Source organism: Urocitellus parryii, chromosome 1 (genome assembly GCF_045843805.1).
Source record: "Urocitellus parryii isolate mUroPar1 chromosome 1, mUroPar1.hap1, whole genome shotgun sequence".
NCBI lineage: Eukaryota > Metazoa > Chordata > Mammalia > Rodentia > Sciuridae > Urocitellus > Urocitellus parryii.
Window position 1 is genome coordinate 256844668 of NC_135531.1, and position 20385 is coordinate 256865052.

Here is a 20385-nt window from a genome sequence, read left to right on the forward strand (position 1 = left end):
GTGTTAAAGAGTGTGTGTCATTGGTTACCAACTTTTTTGAGTTGAGTAAGATGGAGCACTCATATGTATGTACAACAAGTTACAGGAAGTGGATTCATTGCTTATAGACAGGCTGCAAAGATTAACAGCAGCCTAGGATTTATTCTGAGCCAGTTCTCCAGACTCTGAAAGCTGTCCTGGGTGGATGGAATCTCCATTGCTCTTATCCCACTTGCACTGCAGCTGAGTTGCTTAGGAAAACCACCCACAGTGGGTTGTATACCCCAGCGAACATCTGATGCTATTAGGCTCACGTGTTGGAAGACATCTTTTTTTTTTTGGGTGGGAGACTGGTCTGTTCTAGCCAGTCTCCCTAGCACATTCTATATAGTTAATCTTGAGAACTGCAAGCAAAACGGGGGTGGGGGAGGACTGGATGGCTCCAGTCTACCTAAAAGACTCCTGGAGAGAGAGAGAGAGAGAGAGAGAGAGAGAGAGAGAGAGAGAGAGAGAGGGAATGAATAAATATGAATGAATATGAATATCAGGGAGACCTGCCGAAGACTATCTCTGTAATTCTGGCTGGACATATGGTGGCTGTGGACTGTCATGGTGGCAGTGGAGGTTATAAGAAAGACAAGGCTCTGGGTTCATCTTGAGAACCACAGAACTAATGAGAATTTTGTTTGAGATGAATATTAGACTCAAAGAAATTATAGGTAAAAAAGATAAACCTGAATCTTAAATTTGTTTTGTGTGTCATGTTCTTTAACAGCATTTAAAAAAAATCTAGAGTAAAAATGTAGCTGGTATATATGACAGGTAGAAGAACTATACCATAGTTGTTCACAGTGGTTTCCAGTGTTTTCTATATACCAATTGCTAGAACTACTATAGTGGATATACTGGAATAGTCTGAATATTTTAATTTTGCTAATCAAAGTTTCCTATTAATGGGTCTATGAAGAGACCAGGTAAGTGAATTTTGGGACATTTACATGTTAGTTACCAGTTTGTTTTACTTTTTGCCACAGGCAGTGATCTGAAATTTTGCATTTTGAATGCATTTGTTCTCTAATTTTTATTTATTTGCTTTCTATTTTTTTTTCTCATCAGAAGGTAATTGTTTCCCAGAATGGGATGGACTCATTTGTTGGCCCAGAGGAACAGTGGGGAAAATATCAGCTGTCCCATGCCCTCCTTATATTTATGACTTCAATCATAAAGGTATTGAGTTTTTCTGAAACTATTAATTTGAAAAAGAAATTGTCTTTCTCCTCCTCTGCCTCCTTTTTGGTAACAGACTCTATGGGAACTGAAACTGAGCATCTCAGTACCCTCCATGTCTTTACAGGAACCGCCTTCCGACACTGCACTCCCAACGGAACATGGGATTTTATTCACAGCTCAAATAAAACATGGGCTAATTATTCAGATTGCTTTCTGCAACCAGATATCAGCATAGGAAAGGTAATCATGTTTTTGAATTTGTGAATCCCTAAGGAAAAGCAGAATAATGCTTTTATGTAATTCTTGATTGTCAGCCATTACATATAAAAACCATTTTATTCTATGACACACATACCATCAAAGGTAAAAGCAATATTGGAATCCTTTTAGATGCATCTGAACCTTTGTGGTATTTTCCTTAAGTTAGAGGTTTCTAGCTGAGATACATACATATATACTTATAAATAACTATGTGTATTTATTTTGTCACATTATTTTATATATAATATCATATATACAATATTATGTTGTATATAAAAATCTACATAGGTAGCCAGCAGCATGATTCATGATTTATTCTTAGTTACTTATGGATGACTACATCTCATTCCACTCTCTATATCCTGAAGGACCTTTGCATTTTAGAGAGGTATTTTCTGTCTCATAAAATTTGCCTGAAGGTGATTTCATTAGTAGATGAAAGGTTAGAGCAGTAGCATTCAAGAGGAACAAGAGCATCGTCTGAGTTTTGCAGCACAATACCTTTATTTCACCGATGTGAGTCTACTGAGAACCAGAGATGCAGTGTTGGTTAAAGCATGCGGATGGAAGGGTCTAGAGCAGAGCCCCGGGGTCCTAACTTCACATCAGCATTGTGTGCAGTATAGCAATCATATGTGAACTTCAAAAACTTCTAGAGTTACTTTTAAGTTATGTTAGAGAGTTTAAAAGTCATCCTCAAATTCCTATCCCTTTGACCTGTGAGTAGAGATATGGGATGAAAATGCTTGTGATGCTAGGAATGGATATGATAAATTGATGGCTAAGTAATTTTTAAGAGGGCCCTAAGAACAGTCCATTGTACATAAACTCCCTCACATTTTACTTTTTTTTTTTTTTTAGTGCCTATTGATTTTGGGTGGGAGTGGAGAGAGAACAGTAGAGAGAAGTGATGAGTTGAAGGTTTCTTTGTTCAGTTTTACAAATAGGTTGAATTTTCTTAACTTTCTTTTCTGTCATCAAGTACTAATATCTTAATGAGCTCTTTGATAGCTTGTTTAAAGACCTTCAGTTTTGTACTTCAAGGTTTGAAATTTTTTATATAAAAATAGTCAATATGAGGAGATTCTTATAGATTCCACGATGCAACTCAGGCTAACTTTGAGTTAATATAAATACTTCAGAATGATTGGAGTTTCACTGACAAAAACAAGCACTCCCCGGTATTTAGTGTACTCCGTGATGATCTTTAGCTGTGTGTTAAATGATGACAAAGATAGTTCTTCGACAGCTTTCAGTTGGCTGTTAAATCATTGTTTTATTCACACAGAATTCTAATCTTATTTATTTATTTGTTTAGAACTGAGATTGAACCCAGGGGCACTTTACCACTGAGCTACATCCCAAGTCCTTTTTTTAAATTTTTTTTTTTTTTAAATTTTGAAACAGGATCTTGCTAAGTGGCTGATACTGGCCTCAACTTGTGATCCTCCTGCCTCAGCCTCTTGAGTTGCTAGGATAACAGGTGTGCACCAACTGCCCCACCAGAACTCGAATCTTACAACCATTTCTTGTGATTAATGCATATTCTAAGTATCAAAATAATAAAAAATGGTTAATAAACCTAAGATGTATTCTGTTTCTATAAAAATGACTTAAAGGCTAACTAAAACTTTAAGAATTTTGTTAACATAAATTAATTTTATCTCCTTAGTGAAAACCATATTTTCAATTGTTTATCAACCTTAAGGTATAATTTAAGAAGACTCAAAAAAAAGAAAAAAGCCACACCAAATATTCTCTAATAAGAAAACTAGATGGCTCCCAAAGTTTAATGCTCGGTCAGGCAAAATGATGTTCCTTATTTATGAGATATAAATTATTAATGGTTAATATAAAAATTTTTGTAAGGAAGGAAATGTATAAAACTGAAAAAGTATGTATTGAGAATAAATGACCCATAATTTGATAGAAGAATAAGTGCCACATCACTATTGGGAAAATACTAAACTATTTTTAGCATGATTTTTTTTTAATTCTAAATAATTTCCATATCACTTGTTGGCCAAATGAGGTAATTATTTTTAATAAAAGAAGAGAAGGAACTCTAATGATAGGCCACAGGTTACTAAATTCTTTAGTGCATGGAACCCTCACTGATATGATATTTGAAACAATGGCATACTGTATAAATTATCATATAATATATCTCATGTCTAAAGGCTGTATGTACTTTTGAATGCAATTTAGCAATACATATTTAAAAACCTCAAAGGGGTCATAACCTTTGATTTTATAATTTCACTTCTACGGTTAAGTATAATGATTTGGGGTGGAGAAACTGAATGAAAAAAATGTTCATTGAATAATAAGTCATTACAGTGAATATTTTGAAGAACTTAAATTTCAAAAGAGGAACTGGCTAAGTATGCCCAAATATGTATTTTTATAAAGAGTTTGTGGCATTGGAAAATTCTTTTGTCATGTAATTATCTGGAAAAAACTTAAGTATAAGTTTAGGATTTAGATCCTTAAAAGGATAGGATAGGGTATATAGAAAAAGAATAACAAAAATACCTAAGGTGCTAGCAGTGTTTCATTTGTTTGGTGAGAACTTGGAAGGCTTTTTTGTCTTCATTATATATTTTACATATTATCTAGTATTTTCTATAAACATGTTAATGTTTTATTAATAAAAATAATATGCAATGAATAATATTTTTTTAAAAAAAGGAATAAGAGGTAAAGTCCTTTGCTTCCAGCCAGAATATAGGCAGGTATAATGATAAGATTAAGTTGTATGAGATGCAAAATTAATAATCTGTAAAAATTCACCAGTAAAATGAGGATTTCAAAAAATCTAAAGGCTGGGTCCATAGCAAAAGAAGAGTAACCAGACCATAGATTGAGAAGAAAAGAAAGGAGGAAAGCTTTTTAACCACATTTAACAGACAAGGGCTAGCATAAGGGCATAGAATTCAAAGCAGCAAGCTCTAGTCACAGTGAAGTCCCATGAAGCCTTCACAGAATGGCACTGTGCCTAAGGCTGGGACAACAGAGCAGAGTAAGATAAATCTCTCAAGATGTGCACAGGACCTTCACCGAGTGAAAGAGAGTCTAAGCTGAGGGTATGGCACAGAACAGAGGAGCTGGGAGACATCCCTTGAGGTGCATGGAACCCTCACTGAGTTCAGGACTGCTATAGCCCAGGGGCCAGAAGAAGAGAAACCCATTTTATCCCCCAAAATGTGCAGGTCTACAAGGCAGTAATCTGACAAAGGAAGCTGAGGAAGACCTGATAGGCACATAGGGACTTCATCTCAGGCAAGACAGTGTTGGCTGAAGACTGGTAGGGCGGCAGCTGGAACAAAATCTCCTGGACTCAGAAAATCAGCTGGCATGTTCACTGAAGCCACTTCTGTTCAACATGGTCCTAACCAAAAAGTTAGGTCTCCAAATTGGAAAGGAAGAAGCAAAGTTGCCTGTTTGCAGATGAGATGATCTTATATATAGAAAACCCTAAAGATGCCAACAAAAATTTATTAGAACTAATCAATGAATTCATTAAAATTGCAGGAACAAAATATCTATAAAAAATCAGTTGTGTTTTCATAAACTGACAATAAACTATCAAGAAAAAAAATAAATCAAGAAAAAATACTGTTTATAATAGTTAAATAAAATTCTTAAATAAATAAAAAATTTATTATTTAACAAAGCAAGTGAAAGACCTGGATACTGAAAACTATAAAACAATGATGAAAGAAACTGAAGAAACAAATAAGTGGAAATATCTTTTCTGTGTTCACAGATTGGGAGAATTAATATTGTTAAAATGTCTATACTACCTAAAATGATCTACAGATTCAATGAAGCCCTTATCAAAATTCTGATTTTTTTTTACCAAAATAGAAAAATAATTTTGAAATAGGTATTGAATCATGAAAGACCCTGAATAGCCAAAGCTATCTTGAGCAAAAAGCAACAAAGCTGGAGTGTTCATATTATCTGGTTTCAGAATGTGCTACAAAGCTGTAATATTCAAAACAGCATGGTACTAGCATAAAAACAGACACATAAACCAATAAACAGTATAGAGAACCCAGAAATAAATCCATACATTAATGGCCAACTGATTTTCAACAAAGACGCCAAGAGCACACAGTGAAGAAAGGGTAGTGTTTTCTGTAAAGAGTACTAGGAAAACTGGATATGTACAGATAGAAGAATGAAATTAGGCCCTTACGTACAAAGCTCAACTTGGAGTGGATAAATTTAAGACTTGACATTGTAAAACAACAAGAGGAAAGTATAGGAGGAACTCTTGATGAAATTAGTCTGGGCAATGAGTTTTTTGGATATGGTCCCCCAAGCTCAGAAAATAAAAACAAATAGACAAATGGAATTGCCTTAAATTAAAGAGCTTCAAGAAAACCAGAAAAGCAATCAATAGAATGAAGAGAAAACCTATAGACTGGGAGAAAATACTCACAAAGCATAAGCTGATAAGGGCTAATCTCCAAAATATTTAAGGAATCCAGAAAACTCAAGAGCAATAAAACAACCCATTTATAAAACTGACAAAGGATATGAACAGACATTTCTCAAAAGAGGACATACATATGGTCAGTGGATATGAAAAAAATGCTCAGCATCACCAATCATCAGAAAAATGTAGATTAAAGCCACAAAGAGAGATATCACCTTACACTTGCCAGAATGGCTTTATCAAAAAGACAAAAGATATCAAGTGATGGAGAGGCTTTAGAGAAAGGGAAGGTAAATGAGTATAACCGTTACGGAAAACAGGGTGGAGATTCCTCAGAACATTAATAATTACCATATTATCCAGCAATCCCACTGCTGGAAATTTGTCAAAAGAAAAGAAATCTCATGTTGAAGACATTTGCACTCCCGTGATCATTGCAGTGTAGTTACGGTTGCCAAGATATGGAAACAGCCTCAGTGTTGTCAGAAAGGAAAACTAGTCTGAACTAAGAGGAGAAATAGTGAAATCTCAGCATGTAGGAGTTTTTAAACATTATTCTCATAGATCCATTAGACAAAAATTTCCATATCTTTCAAACAATGATTAAGTGGACATTTATAGAACACTATACCCAATAACTACAAAATTCACATTCTTTTAAAGTACACACCAAAGTTTCACCAATATTTGTTGATTTACAGAGTAAGTTTCAGAGAATTTCAACATTGAAATCAGAGCATAATTTCTGACTATAAAAGTGTTAATTAAAAATCAGTTATAGTATTTATATAATTTTATAAGTAGTTGGAAATTATATGACTCATGGTACAAGTTCAAACTGAATAAACCAAACCAAAGCAGAAAATATGAAAAACTGTGGAAAATACCATAAGCAGAGCTTAGAAGTAAATGTATAATTTTGGGAACTTAATTAGGAAAGAAGAAAGGTCAGAATTTAATGATCAAATATTTCACATTAAACTATATAAAATAATTCCTAGAGGGCTGGAGTTGTAGCTCAGTGGTAGAATGCTTGCTTTGCACACATGAGGCCCTGGGTTCAATCCTCACACCATATAAAAGTAAATAAATACAAATAAAGACATTGTGCCCATCTACAACTAAAAACATATTTTAAAAAAGTAATTCCTGGAGTGACCGCTTAAAACTCTACCAAAATATACACCAAATGGAATTCTAAAAACTATTCAAGCAACACACAGGATTGCAAGAAAAATAAAACAGAAATGAGAAATAGTACAACATAAAATAAAAAAAAATAAAAGGATGGATTTAGCCTTAACATATCAGGATTATATTAAAAATAAATGGTATAAATACACTAATTAAAACACGACTAAACTACATACTATCTACAAGAAACTCATTAAAATGTAGTGATTAATCGGATACAAAAACACATCAAAAAAATTGTGCACCATGATCAAGTAGGATTCATCCCTGGATGCAAGGATGGTTCAATATACGGAAATCAATAAATGTTATTCACCACATCAGTAGACTTAAAGGTAAGAACCACATGATCATCTCAATAGACGCAGAAAAAGCATTCTACAAAGTACAGCATCTCTTTATGTTCAAAACATTAGAAAAACTAGGGATAACAGGAACTTACCTCAACATTGTAAAAGCTATCGATGCTAAGCCTCAGGCTAGCATCATTCTGAATGGAGAAAAATTGAAGGCATTCCCTCTAAAATCTGGAACAAGACAGGGATGCCCTCTATCACCACTTCTATTCAATTTAGTTCTCGAAGTACTAGCCAGAGCAATTAGACAGACAAAAGAAATTAAAGGCATAAAAATAGGAAAAGAAGAAATTAAATTATCACTATTTGCGGACAACATGATTCTATACCTAGAAGACCCAAAAGGGTCTACAAAAAAACTACTAGAACTAATAAATGAATTCAGCAAAGTAGCAGGATATAAAATCAACACGCATAAATCAAAGGCATTTCTGTATATCAGCGACAAAACTTCTGAAACGGAAATGAGGAAAAACACTCCATTCACAATATCCTCAAAAAAAATAAAATACTTGGGAATCAACCTAGCAAAAGAGGTGAAAGATTTATACAATGAAAACTACAGAACCCTAAAGAGAGAAGTAGAAGAAGATCTTAGAAGATGGAAAAATATACCCTGTTCATGGATAGGCAGAACTAACATCATCAAAATGGCGATATTACCAAAAGTTCTCTATAGGTTTAATGCAATGCCAATCAAAATCCCAACGGCATTTCTTGTAGAAATAGATAAAGCAATCATGAAATTCATATGGAAAAATAAAAGACCCAGAATAGCAAAAGCAATTCTAAGCAGGAAGTGTGAATCAGGCGGTATAGCGATACCAGATTTCAAACTATATTACAGAGTAATAGTAACAAAAACAGCATGGTACTGGTACCAAAACAGGCGGGTGGACCAATGGTATAGAATAGAGGACACAGAGACTAATCCACAAAGTTACAACTATCTTATATTTGATAAAGGGGCTAAAAGCATGCAATGGAGGAAGGATAGCATCTTCAACAAATGGTGTTGGGAAAGCTGGAAATCCATATGCAACAAAATGAAACTGAATCCCTTCCTCTCGCCATGCACAAAAGTTAACTCAAAATGGATCAAGGAGCTTGGTATCAAATCAGAGACTCTGCGTCTGATAGAAGAAAAAGTTGGCTCCGATCTACATATTGTGGGGTCGGGCTCCAAATTCCTTAATAGCACAAGAGTTAATAACAAGAATCAACAAATGGGACTTACTTAAACTAAAAATTTTTTTCTCAGCAAGAGAAACAATAAGAGAGGTAAATAGGGAGCCTACATCATGAGAACAAATTTTTACTCCTCACACTTCAGATAGAGCCCTAATATCCAGAGTATACAAAGAACTCAAAAAATTAGACAATAAGATAACAAATAACCCAATCAACAAATGGGCCAAGGACCTGAACAGACACTTCTCAGAGGAGGACATACAATCAATCAACAAGTACATGAAAAAATGCTCACCATCGCTAGCAGTCAGAGAAATGCAAATCAAAACCACCCTAAGATACCATCTCACTCCAGTAAGATTGGCAGCCATTCTGAAGTCAAACAACAACAAGTGCTGGCGAGGATGTGGGGAAAAGGGTACTCTTGTACATTGCTGGTGGGACTGCAAATTGGTTCAGCCAATTTGGAAAGCAGTATGGAGATTCCTGGGAAAGCTGGGAATGGAACCACCATTTGACCCAGCTATTGCCCTTCTCGGACTATTCCCTGAAGACCTTAAAAGAGCGTACTACAGGGATCCTGCCACATTGATGTTCATAGCAGCACAATTCACAATAGCTAGACTGTGGAACCAACCCAGATGCCCTTCAATAGATGAATGGATAAAAAAGTGGCATCTATACACAATGGAGTACTATGCAGCACTAAAAAATGACAAAATCATGGAATTTGCAGGGAAATGGGTGGCACTAGAGCAGATTAGGCTAAGTGAAGCTAGCCAATCCCTAAAATCAAATGCCAAATGTCTTCTTTGATATAATGAGAGCAACTAAGAACAGAGCAGGGAGGAAGAGCAGGAGGAAAAGATTAACATTAAACAGAGACATGAGGTGGGAGGGAAAGGGAGAGAAAAGGGAAATTGCATGGAAATGGAGGGAGACCCTCATTGTTATACAAAATTACATATAAGAGGTTGTGAGGGGAATGGGAAAATAAACAAGGAGAGAAATGAATTACAGTAGATGGGGTAGAGAGAGAAGATGGGAGGGGAGGGTAGGGGTGATAGTAGAGGACAGGAAAGGTAGCAGAATACAGCAGTTACTAATAGGGCATTGTGTAAAAATGTGGATGTGTAACCGATGTGATTCTGCAATCTGTATTTGGGGTAAAAATTGGGAGTTCATAACCCACTTGAATCTAATGTATGAAATATGATATGTCAAGAGCTTTGTAATGTTTTGAACAACCAATAAAAAAATAAAATGTAATGATTATATACATACGGTGGAATTCTATTTCAAAAGGTCTCATATGATTCTACTTTTATATAACACTACAAAATGACAAAACTATGGAGATGGAAAACAAATCAATCATTGTCAGGTGTTTGGAACGGTGGGAGAAGAATGGTAGATATGATGTGTAGGACTATCACAAGGTATAACTTTGAGCTGATGGAGTATTTCTACAATCTAATTCCAGTGATGATTGCATACAAATATATATGTGATCAAATGACACGGAACTACAAATAAGCATGTTGGACCACTGTCAAATTCCTTGTTCTGATATTTACTATAATTATGAATGATCCAAACCATTGCAGGACCTTCCTTAGTAAAATTTTCACTTCTTGTGCATCTATCATTCCTTTAAAATGAAAGAAAATTAAAAAGGAATGAAGTACTAACACACATAACATTATTGGTGGTTATCAAAAGCAGCACATCAACCCAAAGAATATATACTATATAATTCTAAGAAGTTTAAGAACAGTCCAGAAGTCTATGAAGCATGTGAACAGAGAAAGCTCATTCATGGTGACAGAATTGGAGTCGTGGTGACGGGGTGTGGGGGGGTGTTAGGGGGCAGGTTTCTACTCGCAAGAGGCATAAATGAACTGGGTTTATCAAAACCCATCAAACTGCTCATTGAAGATCTGTATATTTTATTGTGTGTGAATTACAGCTCAGAAAAGCTAAAGAGAATTAGAAAGAACATCCCCCAAATGACATCTTGTTCTTACCAGTGTGTTGGTAAAATGGCCCTATTACACATGTGACTATCTCCTCCCCTGCAGCAGGAGTTCTTCAAAAGCCTCCACATCTTGTACACGGTGGGCTACTCCATTTCCTTGGGTTCCTTGGCTGTGGCCATCCTCATCATCAGTTACTTCAGGTGAGTCATTCTCAGCCACCTTCTCCATGAAGTGACCTGCTCTGGTTCCTGTCCACAGAAAACGTGGGTCTCATAATCTGTGCCACCACATATTTTACCAGAAGTTTTTTTTTAAATTAAACCTGATGTTCATTATATTATTTGATTCATTTTTTGAGACAAACATAGGAAAAAATGTTCAACATCTCTAGCAATTAGAGAAGTGCAAATCAAAACTAAGATTTCATCTCCTTCTAGTCAGAATGGCAATTATTAAGGATACAAGCAACATTAAAAGTTGGCAAGGATGTAGGGGAAAAAAGTACACAGATACATTGCTGGTGGGTCTGCAAATTGGTGCAACCATTATGGAAAACAGTGTGGAGATTCCTCAGAAAACTTGGCATGGAACCATCATTTGACCCAGCTATCCCACACCTCAGTTTATACTCAAAGGACTTAAAATCAGCATACTATAGTGATACCGCCATATCAGCGTTTATAGCAGCTCAATTTACAATAGATAAACTATGGAACCAACTTAGGTGCCCATTAGCAGATGACTGGCTAAGGAAAATGTGTCATATGTACACAATGGAATACTACTCAGCCTCAAAGAAGATTGAAATTATGGCATTTGCCTATAAATGGATGGAGCTGGAGAATATCATGCTAAGCGAAATAAGCCAATCTCAAAAAAATCAAAGACCAAGTGTTTTCTCTGATATGTGGATACTAATTCACAATAAGGGGGTGTGAGCTAGGGAAGAATAGAGGAACTTTGGATTAGACAGAGGGGAGTAAAGGGAGGGGAGGAGGTTTGAGTGTAGGAAAGATAGTAGAATGAATAGGATATTATTACCATATGTGCATATACGACTACTGGACCAGTGTAATTCTACATCATGTACAACTAGAAGAGTGAGAAGTTATACTCAATTTAGTATGATGTGTTGATGTGTCAAAATGCTTTTGACTATCATATATAACTAATTAGAAGAAGAAGAAGAAGAGGAGGAAGAACAACAACAACAAAAAAAGCAAAAACAAAATAATAGCAAATTAATCTAATAGCACGTTAAAAAGTTGACTTACCATGACAAAGTGGGATTGGTCCCAGGGAGGCAAGATTGTTTCAACATATGCAAATCAAGGAACAGATTCAACAGAAGGAAGGAGAAAAAATATGATTTTTTTTAAATGGAAGGATCATATGATCAGACCTGTGGGATTATAAAGGCTTCCTGAAAATGGTCTTGAGAATCTGGCCTGGCAGTTCTTGTTAAATTTTAAAGACCAAGAGTCATAGGTTGACCTGGAAATGGAAACTTTGTCTCTTGTCTCTTCATCCAGGGTTTGTTCCCCCTGCTCGAAGCTTGGCTCTGGTTGTTCAGAACAATGGACAAACTTTTGTGAGGAAAACAGATGACTAGAAATTCAAGAAGAATTTCTCAGAACTCAGCAATAGTCCTTTGATTTACATAATAACTCATTACAGTATTTAGTTGTAGATTCTCTATAATTGGTACACAATTATTTTCAATAGAATTGATATATTCTAAAATAAAAGGTTATGTAAAATTTGTTTTGGTTCTATAAAATACTCCTTTATTGGTAGATAGTGTTGAATCTCTTGAAAGTCAAAACCTGTTTATACATTGTAATAGCAATATGTACAAAAAAATAATGGCCGTACACACCTGATAATGCTCTCTGGCCAAATACTGATGTCCAGTGAAGACACTCCTGATGAGGAGCCAGGACATGAATAAATCCATGTCCACAATATGTTAATAATATAATATTAACAATGTAATCACTTCCTAAGCATCTAAATTTAGCTCATTTTCATTTGAACTTTATCTCTTATATTATGAAATATAACCCAGAGCTATTCAATATTGTTTCTGTTTTTGAGTTCACCATGCTTTTTTTTTGGGGGGGGGAAGGTTGGGATCCTTTGGGTATTTTATTTCCCTAGTTCTCATTTTTTTCAATTCTAAATACTGGCTGTTTCTCTGCACAGACGATTGCATTGCACTAGGAACTATATCCACCTGCACTTATTTGTGTCTTTCATGCTGAGAGCTATAAGTATTTTTGTCAAGGACAGAGTGGCCCAGGCTCACCTGGGAGTAGAAGAGCTGCAGTCCCTGATAATGCAGGATGACCTACACAATTCCATTGGAGCACCTTCTGTGGACAAATCACAATATGTGAGTGCGTCAAATTTCACAGCCCACTAAATGTCAACTTGTTTGGTCTTATTTTATATGATCTCTAAAGTAATTAAATTAGACTTCTAATATCTATTTCCTCAATTCTGTCCCCTCAAGTCTAATCACTTATTTTGAATTATCAAAAGTGGTTTTTCTCCAAGACATTCTGGAATGGAAACTGCAAAAGCATGCGATTCAAATGGCATATGATGTATGGAGCATAGCAACGGCCATGGGTACTGCTTTTAACAGTAAAGACTCGTCAGCAAAACCAGAACCTTGGGATGTAAAAGCCCACGACATTTAGTTCCTTTATTATATACTTGGAGTCTCATTCCCATATAAAATTCCATGGTACTTGAGTCTCCTCTTAAATTAGTAAGTAGTCACCCAATAATCCAGCAAATTTGATCACTGAAGCAGTGTATCTGGAAATAATTTATAGTAGATGGATCATCTTGACGGTACAGATTAAAGCCCAATCTGCATCTCTGCCTTTACTTGGTAAGTTTATAGTCCCTGATAATCTGGTTCTTGACTGGCCTTGTGACTTGCTTTACCAACTAGCAGGAAGTGGCGGTGTTAGTGAGGCAGATGGAGGTAGACTTCTGTGAGCCGAGTCTGGATGAGATGGGCAGAGATCATCCCAGATCAGCAGACCTACTCACCAAACCACAGAATTTAGACATATTAAATGGTTATTGTTTTAGGTCATCCACTTTTGGGGCAGTTTGTTTTGTTGAAATAGTGGCATCAGAAAGACCAGAATAAAATTCCTAGTAGAAAGATGGATCATATTTTTTTCTATATACTTTTTTATACTTCTCATTTTTTTATGATGATCATATATTATTTTTCTTAAGGGGAAAAATAATGAAAAAGTGATTTTTTCCTAACTTTTAATAAAATTTTAATTTTAATAATAGAATCTAGCCTCATAGTCTTAAAAATACTGTGTTGAAATAACTTTGTTCTGGTTTGTTTCAATGTTCTTGATTTTTCTATGCACAGAAAAATAGTAGACTTTGAGAAAGCAACTGAAGAAGTATTTTTTAGTAGTCTCATATACAATTGAGAGTTCTAATATGATGCCATTCTGGCTTATTTATAACAGATCGGGTGCAAGATTGCTGTTGTGATGTTTATTTACTTCTTGGCAACAAACTACTATTGGATCCTCGTGGAAGGTCTCTACCTGCATAATTTAATCTTTGTGTCTTTCTTTTCGGACACCAAATACCTGTGGGGCTTCATCTTGATTGGCTGGGGTAAGCATTTCTATCTCCTTTCCTTTAAACAGGTTATGGATTTATTAGCCCTTTTCCTGAAATATTCCCTCCTCATCTTGTCATTATCCCCTCTGCTTTTTCTTTCATGGTCCTATTCTAAAATGAAAATTATTAAGATCAATTCTATAATCCTCCCAGCATTAACCAACTTTTCAAGATTAATTTATGTTTAGTGTTCTTAGGCCAAGAATCTCATGAAAGTTCTTTGGAGGACATTTAAGAGAATGCATTGTTAGCCACGTGCACTTAGGAATGCTTGGCTCATGCCCTGTGTCGGTGTTCTGCGTTATCAATAATTTCTCCCTAAATTTTTTTATTTGTGAATTTCTAAGTGATAATAATATGTTTTTGATTTGTATTTCTAAGTCATATAATAAGATTGCCAGAAATGACCATAGGACCATCAGGACTGCATTTAACATACACAAATTACAAACTAATTATGAGGACTTACCATGTCTTTAGGAGATGATTCAAATTACTTTTGGCAGAGTAAATTTAAAAAAAAATGATATTCAGCTACCATCCCCCAAATGACTTAGTACTGGAGCAATTAGTGGGTTAGGCACTGATTCAGCATGACACAGAGAAAAAGATGTTGTTTGTTAAAATTTGAGGGAAATGAAAGTTCATATGTGGTGAAAATAGAGAAGGGTCTGGAGGTTAACAACTGCAGATCTCAATTGCTATTTTAATGTTCATATTATGAGGTGCTCAGCATAAGGACAAAAAGTCACTAAGTGGCTCAAGATTAATTTGAAGGTGTTTCTTTCCCCTCCCTTCAAAATAGGAACATTCCTTTGCCTTAATATTATTTGAAAATGTGACATATATGAAATTTCCTGCTAAGCTTTAAAAAGACAAAGATCAATTCACAGCAACACTTCATTTATTACAAAATAATAAAATAAAAAGTTTTTATTTCTGAAGCTAGCCAGCTCATCTGATTAAGGCTCTTTTAGATAGAAGTTCCTAAAAGAGAAAAAAAAAAAAAAAGAGTCTCCTTTTTTAGAACACTTAGGAATAATTTCTTGACAGTTTTTGATAGTTTGTCTTTGAATCAAAATTATCTGTGTACCCACATAATTACTAGACGTTGATAAAGGCTTTGGTAGAAAATTCAGTAATGAATGTGGAAGTTTATCTGAGTTATATTTTGTTTCTTGAATGTCTACATCAGTGGTCACATGTGTAATGAATTGTTTTTTCCTCTGTTACTGACCTGACAGATAACTGGTGCAGACCTTTTACCAACTCTATTTGTGTAATATCCCTTAGTCTCTCCCTTCTTAATTAAAGTGAGGATTTTGTCATAATGAAACTTAGGAAACTAGTTTTCCAATCTTTCTATTAAAAAAAAAAGACTAAAAAATCGCCATGGTGCTGGTGAATTTCTACGTAAGTATGGTCTTCTAACCCTTCTTTACAACTTTTATCAATTTTTCCACAAAAATTTTGGCATAGAAATGACAACTAAAATAGATAAGCATTGTTATCTGAAATCTTCATTTTGTGGACTAGCTTAAGAATGCACACAAAAGCAAGTAAGATTTTCATGACAGCTCACTGTGAGAGCATTTTCCATGTTCTATTATGCTCATTTAATTAGTCATAGTCTCAAAAGACTATGATATCCACTCTTCATAGAATTATAGTTCCATGGCTAGTTTATCTATATTCAGTTTCTGTCTTTGCAACTTCATCCTTTTAAAAATTAACAGTCTAGGTCATTTACAATCAAAAGAATAGTAATAGTACTATTTCTCTCCAAATCATAGCTACCATTTAATGAAGGACATATCCAAATCTTTTTGATTAATAGATTATTTTTCTCCTACCTTAATATGAGCGCCTGATTTAAAAATATTTTGTTTGCTGGGTTCGGTGACGCACACCTTAATCCCAGCAGGTTGGGTGGCTGAGGCAGGAGGATCATGAGTTCAAAGCCAGTCTCAGCAAAAGCTAGGTGCTAAGCAAGTCGGTAAACCCTGTCTCTAAATAAAATACAAAATTGGGCTGGGGATGTGGCTCAGTGGTTGAGTGCCCATGAGTTCAATCCCTGCCATCCCCTCCCACTCCAATTTTTTTTAACTTTACATCTGACTCATTTTTCCACATTTGTTTTCCACATGATCAAAACTATAGCTGCTTTGCAGGATTCTTTGTTGGAATAATTCAGAGTAAACCAAATTTCACACTTTTTCTCCCAAAGATATTTTCTTTTTATTGGTTTCACTAAAAAAGAGAACTTGCTTTGCTTTTTTTATTTCTCATTTGGACCCAATTATTATAGCTTCACATTCTCTTCATACTTAAATACTTAGAAACCTATTATTCACATTGTAGTGAGAATGGTTACATTATTTATATTGATTTTGATGATTCTTAGTAATAAACTGGAAGAAAAGGAAAATTACAATCTGAAGAAGAGGACCCATAGCTGACCTTTACTAAAATGAAGACAGATATTTAAAGTGACTTTTTTACACATTTTTTTTATCACAAAGAAAATGTACAGAGGAATAAAGGCAAATATTGATTTTTTTCTCCAACCAAACATATACTTACTTTTCTCTCTCCCTTTCTCAGTTCTCTCACAAATAAGACACTTTACTCTTGGTTCCATATCTTCTTTTATCTACATATTTTTTCTTTATTTTAATTCGGTATCTTAAAGTTTTAGGAGTAATGTTTCATCTTTACTGAATACAGTGATTAAGTTTTATATCAGCAGCCATCCTTAATTTTCAACTGTCAGATGAGACACCAGTATGTGAATATTATCATATAAAAGTATCTCTCCTGGTAATTCCATTCTGACTTTCCTTTTACAACTTCATTATTTTAAAAATAATTTAGTCTAGGGCTTACATAATAAAAAGAATAGTAATTTCCTTCAACACTCTCTGTTCCTAAATCATGTCCCTGTTGCCAAGCTTTCATGTCCAATGTTTTCACATTCCATGTTCTCTGAAAATAGTCAAGAAGGCACTTCCAGTTTTATTATCTCTGTGTAAATATTCTTAACCTAGCAAACACTTTTTCATCATCATTTGTTAGTAAATATAATTTAAATACAGTCCCTTAGTCTATCTTGTGTTACTATAACAAAATACCAGAAGCTGGATAATTTGTTTAAAAAAGAAACTTAGTTAGCTCATTAGTTCCTGAGGTTCAAGAGCATGGGCTTCTGGTGAGGGCCTTGTGGTGGATAGGATCAGATGGCAGTTAGTACATGTAAGAGAGTTTATATGGTAAAGATGGAGCAAGAGACTGAGCCAGTAATGTCAGACTCATTTGATAGCAGCCCATTCTTTCAGTAACTCATTTATTCCTGTGGATCCAACCAATTCCCATGAGATGGATGTTAATCTCTTTTAAGGTAGTTCCCCCAGTGACAAAATCACCATTTATTAGTCTCCACCTCCTAAAGATTCTATCATCTCTTAACACTGCCAAGTTGTGAATCATAAACTTTCAGCACCTTTGGAGCCAATTCATATCCCATATGAGAAACATGCAGTTTGACATTTTAGGTTATATTGTTTATCCATTGGACTATTCTGATAGTATGTATTATATTCAAAAATTTAATTAGTAACTTCCGTTATTTCAAAAGTTATTTTTACTTATTATGAAAATTAATCAATTTTAAGTAAATGCATATATTGATATTTAAATTTAACATTAAAATAAATGTTTATTTAAATTAACTTTAAATAAAGTTAAATTTAAAATAACACTTAAATTTCAAATTTATTTTCCTATATTTATGTGTTCTAAAATATGTAATAATGTGATATTGAAATTGGTGATCAAAAATCCTCAAAGAATACCAAAGCAGTTTTCTGTTCTTTAATCATCTGTGGTTATCTCTGTACTAGTCTTATAAATATGGGTGTGCCGAGAGTGTGAGAAAAGAAACTTCATTAAGACATAGGGTCTGATATATTTGTTATAGTTATCATCTAAAACACAATGGCCACCCAAACATCATTAACCAATATTGTGTAGGGCATCATTCAGGAAATTGCTTGACCAGGAGAATGTTGATGCATATCTGAGAATGAGAAGATGCAAACATTTGGACCAAAGATAGACACTTTAAAGGCAGCAAACAGTAGAACACCAAAGGAATCTGTCAGGGTTTCTAACCATCCCATTAGAAACATCCATGCCTTTTCCATTGCATGGAATCATTGTTGTTTTTCTAAAATAAGCATTAATTGAGAACCAAGTTTGTTTTTATTAAATTTTTCTCTCATCAATATACATCTTTGAAGAAAACATTTGATCAATGTTTCTTCTTCAGAGACTAGAATAGTCTTTAACATATAAATGGGTACTTAGTAAGTGTTTCATGGATGAATAGTTGGATGGATGGATACACAGATGGTTGGATAGGAAGAAAGAATATGCAAGCTAAACCAAAGAAATAACAAAAATATCTTAAACCACAGCATTTGAGCAGATTAAAAAAGAATTATATGCAAACAATAAGTAAAATTTAAGTGTAGAATCATAAAATTCAATAGTCATATAGACAGGCTGAAGTTAAATTTAATTGGTTAGTTGGTCACTAAGGAGACCAAAGAAATTCTCTATAATGGGTATGAGCTTATTTTCAATTTGTGAAATATTTCTTTGTCTGAGGCTATTTCTGTTTTCACTCAGTTGCTTATAAAGAAATCTTGAAAAATTACAAATATGTTCTTACAAGATAAAGAATTTAGTAGTATGCTTGATTTAAAAAGTTCATAGCTAGATTAAAAATTTTTTTCTTGCCTTGTATGGTACTTCCTAGCATCTGCAGTCCTTTAATTATGTTCTCTTTATTTCCTTTACTTAAACCTCTTTCAAAGGCCATAAAATTAATACTCCCACATTAAAATTCTTATTTCCCTACTGACATGTTTAAAGTTTTGGCTTAAGTTTTTTTTTTTTTTTTTGTGATGTTGGAATTTAATTAGCCACAGCATGAACTGAAGGGTCATTCTCTACCGGGGAGCAAAGGACTCATGCAAAGTCATTATAATGGATTTGATATTGCAAGCTCATAGATGGTTATCACTTATGAAGAACAAATGTCACATGCTCAGAGTATCAAAATATCATAAGGGTCACCTTTGTTGAGCCATTAACGCATGCAAATGCTTTGTCTTGAGACAATTTGGGAGTCAAAGAAAGGAAAAGGCCACAGTGGTTATGATTTCCTGATTTTATAACTTGCCGTGTTCATGCACTGTACTTTAAGAATAAAAAGAATGTTCTAATACTTAAAAAAAAGAATTAGAGCTTTATAGTTATACATGGCAGTTGGGTTCATCCTGACAAACATACACACGGAAATTGATTTCAGGTTATGAGTCTCCTCTTCTCTCTCCCCATTTTACTTCCTGTCCCCCCTCCTCTCTTCCCTCTCCTCTCTCCACTCTATTAGACTTCCTTTCTCTTGTCTATTAATTTGCATTGGATTGATTCTTTGTGTTATCCTATCATTCCCTCCCCCTTTCCTTTATTTTACTCTAGCTTCTACACGTAAGAGAAAACATTTGGCCTTTGAGGTTCTGAGTTTGGCTTATTTCACTTAGCATCATATTCTCCAATTCCACTGCTTTTGTTGTTGTTGTTGTTTTTACTCCATCTGCTATTATTTTTATTTATTTATTTTTATGTGGTGCTGAGGATCAAACCCAGTGCCTCACACATGCTAGGTGAGCTCTCTACCACTGAGCCATGACCCCAGCCCCTCCACTGCTTTTAAAACAGCAATTTATCTCAGCTTCTCATGAGTCTCTTTGGTTGCATCTCTTCTTAAAAGCAGGTGGCTCTCAATGTGCCTGAAATCAAAGTGTTCAACCCTGCCTCCTTCTGATCCCAAGAACTTCAGTCCCCTCCAAATGTGTCTTGGCCCTAAGTCCCTTAATTGAAAACATGACCAACCATCATCTTCAGACTCCCAGGGATAAATAACGTCATTGTTCTCACTCATTTCTCAAATTGACAAGATGAAAATTAGGTGGACTTTTCTTATTCACATGTCAACATTTTTTTGTGTGGT

General features: G+C 34.7%; 1 protein-coding gene across 1 annotated transcript in view; it reads left to right on the forward strand.

Annotated features, from left to right (window-relative positions):
* The window catches only part of Pth2r (parathyroid hormone 2 receptor), a 106928-nt gene that overhangs the window by 32372 nt on the left and 54171 nt on the right, over positions 1-20385 (forward strand). The window contains exons 5-9 of the mRNA XM_077795092.1: positions 1096-1206; positions 1334-1449; positions 10740-10837; positions 12843-13032; positions 14150-14303. Coding sequence (XP_077651218.1) covers positions 1096-1206; positions 1334-1449; positions 10740-10837; positions 12843-13032; positions 14150-14303 — 669 coding nt within the window. The remainder of the gene's footprint in view (positions 1-1095; positions 1207-1333; positions 1450-10739; positions 10838-12842; positions 13033-14149; positions 14304-20385) is intronic.